The 10,283-nt window shown below is 61.5% G+C and overlaps 1 protein-coding gene across 7 annotated transcripts in view; it reads right to left on the bottom strand.

Moving 5' to 3' along the window:
- BANP (BTG3 associated nuclear protein) overlaps positions 1-10,283 on the bottom strand; it is a 148,447-nt gene that overhangs the window by 88,564 nt on the left and 49,600 nt on the right. For all 7 annotated transcript variants that reach the window (XM_059382981.1, XM_059382983.1, XM_059382984.1 and 4 more), the window contains one exon: positions 5,371-5,610. In XM_059382981.1, coding sequence (XP_059238964.1) covers positions 5,371-5,610 — 240 coding nt within the window. The remainder of the gene's footprint in view (positions 1-5,370; positions 5,611-10,283) is intronic.

The following is a 10,283-nucleotide window of genomic DNA, read 5'->3' as shown; positions in this document are numbered from 1 at the left end:
CCGCTGGGAGGGCCGTGTTTACGCCGTCCACTGAGAGCGACCTGGCGCCCGCTGGGAGGGCCGTGTTTACGCCGTCCACTGAGAGCGACCTGGCGCCCGCCCCCTAAAACCTCCTCCCGCGAGCCCGCCGCCCGGAGAGCCACCAGGAGAGCTGGTTTTCCCGTATCCTATGCAGTATCGAGTTTCTTCTGTCTTGGAAAGACACTTCTTGGCTTTACAAGCATGTGCTAAGACCAGATCTAAACACAACAGCCCAAAGTCCCGTGACCTACATCGACGGGGACCCGGATGAGAAACACTGATGGAAAGAAAAGTGACCCAGTCACTCCGACAGCTCTTGTGACCCTCGTGCGCAAGAGGAAATACACACACGGAGTGGCCCCTTCTTTGCTTTCTGGTGTTCGGGCCGCCTCTCAAAGAGCCACAGACCAGTAATCAGTATCTACCAAGTGGCCGCCACGTGCCCCATGTGGCCTTGAGTGCAGGGGCGGACTGAGAAAGTCCGGGCGAGTTGCCAGCACTGGTGACAGAAGCCCAGCTCCCGGGCAGCAGTGCTCTCCAAGACGAGAGAAGAAAACGCAATCACGGCCTCCGAAGGGCCCCCAGGCAAGCGCCACAATGAGGAGAAACATTCTAGCCCGTCTTCCTGCCCTCAGACCCCCACACTCAGGGAGAAACCTTCCCGAGGCCTCTAGGGGCTAATGACATGCTGTGAAATTTTGAAAAACGCGTTAGGAACAGAAACGACTACCTACAACACACACAGACATACGAACAACGAGCAAGAACGTTACTATTTAAATTCAACTCTGTAAAAACCAACAGCCGTTCAACACCTGGCTTGCACGCGCTCGTGCGTCACAAGCCGTCCGTCTCAGTCCTCCCTGGGCCTCACGCTACCCACTCCTTCCATCAGCAGCGCCACCTGCCACCCCCACTGCACGCGCCCGCGGGGACAGCCCAGCGGGAGGAAGGCGCCCCCCACGGTGCACGCCACCCAGGCTTCAGCTCGGCCTTCCTGAGCTTGTCAGGGCGGCGGCCGGGGGCCTGAGACCCTGAGCGCCCCCAAGACAGCTGCGTTCTCGGCCACGTCTCTGCCGGCACCGAGCAGCCCCACTTCACAAGCGCTGGAGGAGAAACCTCGGTAATGAGGGACAGAAAACTCACTTTAACTGCCTTTTCACACTGTTGAAGCATCTTCTCTCTTGCGTTATCTGATGCTTCCAAGAAAACCTCATGAGCTAAGAATGCCAGGCCCCCAGCTTCAGTTCCTCTCCAAGTATCAGTCAGGAGTGAGACACGATCCTGAAATCCAGGCCTCCAGGCACCCACCCAAGCAGAGCAGCAGTGGCCACAGAAACCCCAGCTCCGGCCCCCTCTGCCCCGCACGGCACCGCCCGCCCGGTGCGCCAGTTCTCCCGACCTCCGTCCACGAGGCCGCCACCACGGCGCCCGGGCAGGAGGCATGGCAATCAGAAGGCTGCTCCCAGGGCTGTGCCCCAGCACACGGGGTCCCCAGGAAGCTGCAGGGTCTGGGTCATCCTCAAGGCGAGCCGCTTGTCACCTCACCGTCTTGGAGGAGAACGCTCAGCTGCCCCCAATACACTGCCTCCCCAGCCTGCTCCATGGCTTCCCGGGCAAGCTCTCCGGCTACCCCCCCCAAAGATCCAAAGCTCCATCAGCGTCCACTGCCTTCCCACTTCCCGGAGCACCCATCCTCACACTGGGGCTGTGAACTGTAAGACCAGACGCCCAGCTGTGTAACACGGAGCTCCACAAGGGCCGAGGGAAAAAGGAACAGAGCTGGCCATCTCCCGTCCGTGGTGGGTAGCACGGGGCTTATCAGAAAGAGGAATGAGAAACATTATCACTGCTTGTGGAATCTCGAGTTCAAGGACAAAGAAAAGCAGAAAGCGGAGTGCCAGAAATTTATGTCCCAAAAGGAGCCTCGATAAGGACTGACCCAGAAAAACAAGAGAAATCTTTAGCCCGAGTGAGGGGAGCAGCCAGTGTGTCTCCGCGTACTGTGTGTCTGGTATCCTGGGCTCAGAGCCGAAGCAGCCCCCGCTCCCGGAGCAGTGAGAAGCTCCCCGAGCAGTGAGAAGCTCCCCGACAGCAGAGAAGCACAACGGGAGGGGCCCAAGGCCCCCCACGGCCTTGCGTCCAGGCGCCCCAGCAAGGGCCCCAACAGTCTCTCACACGGGCTGACCACACCTGCCTCCCAGCCCCAGGCTCACGGTGGCCCCTCAAGGTCCCCAAACCCACCTGCCGGGCACCCCTGGGGCAACTGTGTGACGCACTATGGCTGATTACCAAGTTCCAAAGAACCCAGGCCCCAGGAAGTGTCCCCCAAAATGCATGTCCTTCCCAGGACCTCAGAATGTGACCTCCCTCAGAAGCCAGGTCTCTGCAGACGGGGTTAATTAAGATGGGGTCAGAGGAGGAGCACACGAGGCTCTCAATGCACCATGATGGGTGTCCTTCTAAGGAGAGAGGAGAGACATCCCCACAGGGAGGAGACGGGCGAGTATCAACACCGGGGGGATGGAAGCCGTGTGGGCACAAAACCCCAGCACCAGCAGAAGCTGGAGGGCGCCAGGACTCGCCCCTTCCCTTCAGACACTGTGCGGTCAGACTTCCAGCCTCTGGGGCGGACAGAGAGCCAAATGCTGCCGCAGTTAGCACCGCAGGGGGCTGCGCCCGGTGGCAGGCACCCAAGACGTTCCTGCACCCCAGTACCCACAGCGGCACCAGGACACACACAGGCACGAGCTGCCCAGCCTCTGGGTGCCCTCACGGAACACGACCTCCAGTCGGGGCGGCTGCCGGGGCAGAACGGGCCAGCCGCAGTCCCCTGAGAGAGCAGGACCCGAGTCCCGGTCAAGTGCTCGGTGGCCTCCTGGGGATCTCTCCTCCACGTCTGCAGGCTTCCCAGATGCCTTCCGAGACGGGGCCGTCCGAGCGACACGCACGTTCCTTGTCTTTCCCGCAGCCCCCCGGGGGGCGTGCTCACGGCGGCTCACCCTGCGCAGAGGTGCCGGCCCCGCCAGCGCAAGCCCGAGAGCAAAGGCTCTGTGCTCGGCTCGATGGGAGCGCACCAGCCCTGGCGTTCTCGGGGCCATTACTCAGATGCTGGCCCCTGCTGGGGAAGTCACCGGAATGCGCTGATGCTTCGGGCACACTCTGTAAGGTCGGGTTGCCCGAAACTGGGGGAGCCCGGCAGCTCCCAGGAGCCCCGAGACGTGCACACGCTGGGAAGCACGTGTGCTCTTCGGGGAGCAGCTTCCGCCCTGCCTCTACCTCTCAGAAGACCCTCGCTCCCGCACGACAAAGGCAGTTCGTGGAAACAGCCTACCGTACGCCTCGAAAATGCTGTTTTGCCCAGTAAGACCAGACAGAGCAGGAGAGACAACATCTGCAGGAGCCACTCTGTGCGGGCGGCGCAGGCCCCCAGTGCTACCCCGCGGCCCTGCAAGGCCACTCTCCGCTCTGGGAGGGGGGCAGGGGGACCGACCTAGGGTCCCAAGTCGTGGCTCAAACCCACTCCTGCTTGCACTTCTGCACCCCAGGACCGAGCTGCGTGGGGCTTCAGAGAGGCCGCAGGCATAGGCGTGGACCACCAGATAGGGGCTCTCCCACTGGGGCCACCGACGGCTGCTCCCTGCTTCCCAGCCAAGATGCCAGACACCACCTCCTCTGAAGACCGCGTCCTGACAGCCCCTGTGGTCGCGGACGGGCAACCGGTCCCTGGCAGAGCTGCGGAGCACAACCTGCAGACACCCCCTCACGAGCATGGCAGGCCCCCGCCCCGCAGCCTGCGCTCCTCCTGCCGGGCCGCACACACAGGCCGCAAGCCCGGAACGGCGGTCAGACGGCTCCTCCCAGGACACCGGCCGCTACCACGCCTGGCCTGCTCTCTCAGCGGGGGCCTTCCTGGAGGGTGAAGCTCCGTGAGGGCAGGCCCCACTTTCCGGGGCAACACTCGCTGTGGACAGTCCATCTCAATTCAAGATACACCGTCATTCATAGCAAACTGCACACAGGAAAGCCAATGTGCGCGTTCTAGGTCAGGAACTCCTCCAGCCTGAGGCCCCACAGGGCTTCCCTTGCGTGGGAAAGAGACCGGGCCAAGTTTGGTGCTTATGCAAAGCAGCTGCCTGGAAAGCCAGCCCCCCGGACAGCCTGCCACCCCAGAACCCTCCTGCCCTCCCTGGGCCCCCACGAGAACACGCAGGCGGCCCAGGCTCCTGCCAATACACGCTCAGGGCCCCGGCACTTGGCTCCGACGCAAACACAACCATTCTGCTTAGAACTCAGAAGCCGATGACGGTAAAGGCATCCTCTGCTACAGAGAGAGTGGGCGCTCCCCCACAGCACACAGCGCTAATGCTGACCTCCGGAGTTCGTGTTCAGTCAAGCCGTGCGCCTGTTTCCAGAACCCTGGGCTCTATCTGTGACTCCTGCTGCACGCAGCAGACCCGGGCTGGACGCCCCGTCAGTCTCCCAACACAGCCCTGCTAAGACACTGCCTGTCCTTCTTCAGTCCCCTGGAGCTCAGCTGCCCAAGACCCTCCCTCCCCGGAGCTCAGTAGCAAAACCAGCACTACCGGCGGGGGCGGGGGAGGGGGTCCAGTCACTCTGGGCGCAGACACGGGTGCACTTCCATCCCACAGCAGCTCGCGCCCAGAGACCTCCTAAGGGGGCTGCAGCACCTGTGCGGGTCCCCTGCCGGGGGTCCAGCCCAGCTGGCACACGTGCATAGGGTGCCTCGGCTTGACAGTCTGCGCCATTTCACTCCCGGGGCCCAGCAGGCTCCATGGGGGGGACAAGCCCAGGGCGGGTGAGAGGCACGTGAGTGCTGCCGAGGTCACAGGCCTCCTGCACCCCTGAGATGTCACCAACAGGATACAGGGACGACTGATTTGAATGTGGGGTGCTCTTCGAAGAGGAGGAAAACCACAAACACCGTGGGGACATCAGGGCCAGTGTCAGGAGATCAGGGAGGTGAGCCTGTAATGACAGCCGCACCTGAAGGGCAGGAGGCGGGCCGCACCGTGCTCTTGCCATGGGAAGCCCAGGAAAGGCCGCACTCAGCGGGCGGCAGAGGTTGGCTCCGGCCCTGCTCCTCCCCGAGCCCCAGAGCCATCTGGGGACCAGGGAAGCGGGTCTGAGAGGCCTGCGTCTCCCATGTCTCTCCCACGGCAGGCGGCCGCCACCTCTACTGAACACGCTCCACCCACAGACTCGGGAGGAGGGGCAAGCCCAGCCCCCTCCCCGACCCCAGGGCACGGTCCTGACTCGCCCAGAATGCTCCCCCGTAGGACCCCCCGACCCCGCACTACAGGGCGGGAACGAGGCCGCCGCACTTACAGCGGATGCCGTAGATGGTGAGGGGGTCGAGCTGCTTCTTGCCGTGCTTGCCCTGGCCCGACAGGTTGGACACGGCCTGCACCTCCCGGTGGAACAGGTAGTCCAGCAACGTCAGGGCCATCTTCTCGGCCGTGCGGCAGTTGGTGCTGATGTGCAGCATGTCTGAGGGGATGATGGCACAGCGCACACGCATCTCGGGGTTGTTCTCGTCGCCCAGCCACGTGCCGTTGGGGTAGTCCTCTGCGAGAGAGAGAAGAGGCGGGTTCCCGTCAGCTCGGGACCGGGCTCGGCACAGACGCGCTCCGGGGAGGCTGCTGGAGAACTGCTCCCCAGGAGCAAGGGGGTGACCCCTGGGGTCACCGAGGACACGTGATGAACGGAAACCATGCATCATTCACACAAGGGCCACCTTGGTGTCCACCGACCCATCGCAGGGAGACGGACAGGCCGGCCACACGGAAACCCTCTTCTGCCTTCCCGACTGGCTTCCGCGGGCCGAGCCCTGCCCCACTAACTCATATATGAGCAAACAGGAGGCAGTGCGCCCTGCGTGCAGGCCGGTCTATGGCTGGGGAGTCAAACGCACACACCCAGAGCTCCGCGTTCAGGTCGGGGAGGGATCCCCTCTGCCTTCGACAAGGCCACAGAGATGATCATGACACAGACACGGCGCTGATGCGGAAAGAGAGGCAGGCAGTGGACGGGAGAAACCTCTCTACCTGGGGTGCCCCCCCAGGCCCACGGGCACCTCACCAGCTCACTGTGGGAGAAGCGGGGGACACTGTGAGACAGAGACCAGCCTCACAGCCATCCCCTGGATCCTGAGCGAGGCCCCCAGCAAGGGGTCTGGCTTTGCCCGACCACGGAGGACCATGGATTCCGTCACCGTAAACAGCCGCCAGCGGTCAGAGTGGCCCAGTGTGCGTGCAAAAGGGCTCCGTGTTCGTCAAGCGTAACACCAACTCAAGGGAGCCTCAACCTTTGGCAGAAGAAAGCTCCACTTAAGATCCCAAACCCGGGGACCCATTAGTTCTGCTAAGAAACTGGCGGCTTCCCCAGCAATCTCTTCTGAGCCGGACTCCGAAGCCGGGGCAGGGGGGAGAGCACACCTGCGTGAAGCAGCCCCCGGGGGAGAGCAGGGGTGCTAAGCAGGGGGAGGCCTCCTCCTGGGTGGCTGGGGTGTGAGAGGGACACCCGCTTTCTATCAAGTGGGCTGCTAGGTCACGCCACGGCCAAGCCGGCCCAGCTTCAGATCTCTCTCGAGCTTGATTCCAAAATGTCGTGATGCCGGCATCCCCATGACCCCTGGCAGGAAGAGGTCCCACCAGGAGCAGCCAAAGGCTGGAGCAGAGCACGTGGCCACCCAGCCGTGACTCACACGCCCCAGCCCCTTGCAGAGAGCCTCTCCTGGCTGAGCTCCCGCATCACGAGATCTGCGAGAGCATCCGATGAGGCTCGGCAACCCCATCTAGGTGACCACGTCGCCCACGGGGACCGGCCAGCGGCTGGAAGAACTGCTTAGTGAGTTTGAGGCCAGGCGCCTGGCTTTAGCTAAGGACAGAAAACCAATCACAAACCCGATTATCGCAACTGTGAATGAGCCACCGGGAGGCAGGCTCGTTTCTGAGAACACCAGGGCTCTGGGAGTGACGGCGCCCCGGGCACACGCTCAGCAGACGCGTGCTTCTGAACGCCAACCAGCTCCTGCTACGTTCGGCCTATGCGCAGAAACCAGTCCGGCCCAGCGATCTGCACAGGCGGGGGCCTGGCGGGGCCTGGCGGGGCTGTCCCCAGGTCGTATCTGAAATGTCAGAAAAGCTCCCACTTCCAGGGTATTTACTGCTTCATCTATACTTACTGGGCAACTCTGCGCCCGGCACTGGGTCTCGTGCTCCGGCCGAAGCCCTCGGGGAACCCCGGCTTCAGGACAGCACGCAGAGCGGGAAGATGTCCCTCCCTGCCGCAGTCGGGCCACAGAGCGAGCAGGGGAGAGGAAGGAAGGACGGGGAGGCCCATCTGTGCTGACAACGGCGGGGCAGGGAACGTGTGTGGGGTGACAGCAGACACCCACGGCCGCTGATGGGCTACCCGGCATCCAAGCAGCAGCAGGACCTACGGCGCTGAAACCTTCCCACACGCTGCCGGTTTCCCTGTGAACATTCGCAGTCGGACCAAAGGCGCGGTCTACGGACCTTCTCCAGACCTAAGTATTTGAACAGGAGGATCCTGTGAGCCCATGGGGAAGGGCGGAAGCACGCTGAGCCGGGAGGGGCGCGGGCCGCCACGGCACCTGCCTCCCGGACCACCACGGACACGACCCATGGCCAGCGCAAGGGCTTAACTGCGAAAGACCACGGCAGTCTATCTCAGGAGGAAGAAGTGATGGGATTGTGCTGGCGAGCCCCCCGGTGACACGGTGTTTCTAAAGCAGCAGACACAGTGGACAAGAGTACAAACGGAGAGTCAGAGTCAATGTCTTCTCAAACCAGCACTGAGAAGAGGTGCCGGCAGCCAGGGCGTGACTTGGCCAGGGACGGGCCACAGCCCAGCCCCACCAACGCCGCTCAACAAACCAGCTGGCCACCCAAACTGCCCCACGGCCCCCTCGGGGACATGTCTCCCTTCACCAAAGCCATGCTGTCCATGCTGTGCGGTCTCCTGCTGGCTCTGCTGTCCATAAACCAAACACTCTTCAGCACGGACGCTCCCGACAGCCACGGGCCTGTGCCGAGAGCACGTCCCCCTGTCCAAACCCCGTACTCGGCCCCTGGAGCCGACACAGTGATGTACAAGGAAAAAGGCCACTCTTCCAAATGTCCCTCACCGGAGAGCCTCAGTTTCAGAAACAAGAAAGAAAAACACCAGCACACTGACACCAGGACAGTCCACTTCCGTGACCCCAGTAGCCAAAGGTGTAAATGCAAGTATTTTCCAAAATGATTCACGGGAAAGAAAAGAAAAAGTGATGTCACCTATGTAAGAGCAAAACATGACGCAAAATGAGTGAAAAAAAGTGACAAATAACCATTAAAACCCATTTCCTTCATATCAAAAATAAACATCAGTAAGATGGGTCCGTATTCCCCGACTCGTCTCCGCTGGGGTGCTGACTGCGGCAGGCCCTACAGGAGCCAAGCCTGGCGCCCCTCCTCCGCCGACGGCACTCCAACAGAAGCAGGGAACCCGCCCTGGGACGCAAGAGGGCCAGCCCCGCACCAAGCCAAGAGAGGAAGCTGGCTTCCCCATCCAGCGGGGGCCCTGCTCCGTGCCGCCGCCTGCCTGCAGACAAAAAGCCTGTCCTTTGTGCCGAGCACATGGCTCTGGAAATGGTACCAGAATATTCTGAGGATGAAAGGTGCCGGTTCAAACTCCTACGGTAAGTACTGTTTCAGGAGATGCTGCTCCCCTCCAAAAAGGACATTAAAGATTAACTCTCCTCATCTCCCACCCCCTTACCACTCCCAAATAGAATGGTTTAAATTTTTTCTGGTACCACAGAAAATTACCCAGAAATTTTATTCCGATCCAACATCTCAACATTTTACAAGGCATTTCCTGTTTACAACCGACTCGTCCCGAATGTCACCAGATGCCCTGCAAACGATGGGTGTGTGCTCCTTGCCAGAGCAGGAAGCCAAGCCAGGACAAGGATGGCAGCCTCAGTGACCCTGACCAACGACGAGATGAAAGGTCACTGTCATGCGAGCCAGAGACCAGTGGGAGAGGGACCAGGACACCACCACTGCCGTCGCAGTCCTGTGGGAGACGCGCTGCATCCCCGTGAGCCCTGCGGCAAGAGGACAGGACCGCCAGGGACACGCAGGAGCCCGTCCTTCCCGGGGTCGCGCCGGCTGACCCACTGGCTCAGGCCTGCTCCCCTGGGGAAGACTCGGCCCCAACTCACTTCCGACTCGGAGGCAAGAACGCAGGCCGGACTCCAGCTTCTCAGCAGTGATGATGAATCATGTCTTTTAAATGAGAAACAAGATGAAACACCTTCCCACATAAATATGTGAGAAATTCCCCTTTCGACCCTTCAGAAAGCGTGTATTTATTTTACTAAAATAGCCTGGGCATCTGAAGCAGATTCTACCGGCCTTACTGAAAAACTACCAGATCGTAAGAAAAATAAACTAACCTTCTATTCCGATTATTCTGTCAACGGAATGAACTAGCGCTTCTGAAAGACCTAACAAAAGCCCTTCAGGACTAACTCGAATTTTCCTCCCCCGAAAACACTTCCGCACAACTAACACTCTGTCCTGAGGGTCTGTTCCAGCCCCGGGAAGAGGACGGAGCAGCGGAGAGCAGCAAGACGACGGCACCAGCCACACCGTCACGCGCACCCGCGGGACAGAGAGCAGGGCCACCGGCGTCCTGCGCCCCGCCACTCACACACGGACGCCGATGTGCCTGAGACCCCCACGCGGTCGCACCCTGGGCTCCGAAGTCCCAGGGCCGTGCTGTGCGCTCTTGCTTCCAGAGGCTGTGGGCTCGGAGACACGGGAGCCACTTGAGGAAAGGCGTGGGATCAGGGGGAATCCGCGGGGTCTTCCGTTCGACCCACGTCCAGGCCCACTGCTGGACCACGCTGCCCCACTCCGACATCACCTGGAGGCTTTCATAACCGGAGTGCGAGGCCCCTCCGGTGGCTCCAAGAGCCCAGCCCTCACAACCGTCCTCTTGGCCTCACGCCCTGGAGCATCCAGCTCCCCGCGTCGCCCTCCTGAACCAGACCATTCCCAGAGCAAACATCGTTAGCTTCTGGAGTCAAAGGCTAAGGCCAGTACGAAGGTGTGACCTTTTCTATGGCCTGCTGAGTGGGGGTGGCGAGGACACGGGGCCCCACGGGCTGCCGGGACCAGAGGCTCTGGCCACAGTCATGGAGGACAGCCCTGTGAACAAGCTGACCA

Source organism: Mustela nigripes, chromosome 17 (assembly GCF_022355385.1).
Source record: "Mustela nigripes isolate SB6536 chromosome 17, MUSNIG.SB6536, whole genome shotgun sequence".
Lineage (NCBI taxonomy): Eukaryota > Metazoa > Chordata > Mammalia > Carnivora > Mustelidae > Mustela > Mustela nigripes.
This window is presented reverse-complemented; position numbering and strand designations above follow the sequence as displayed.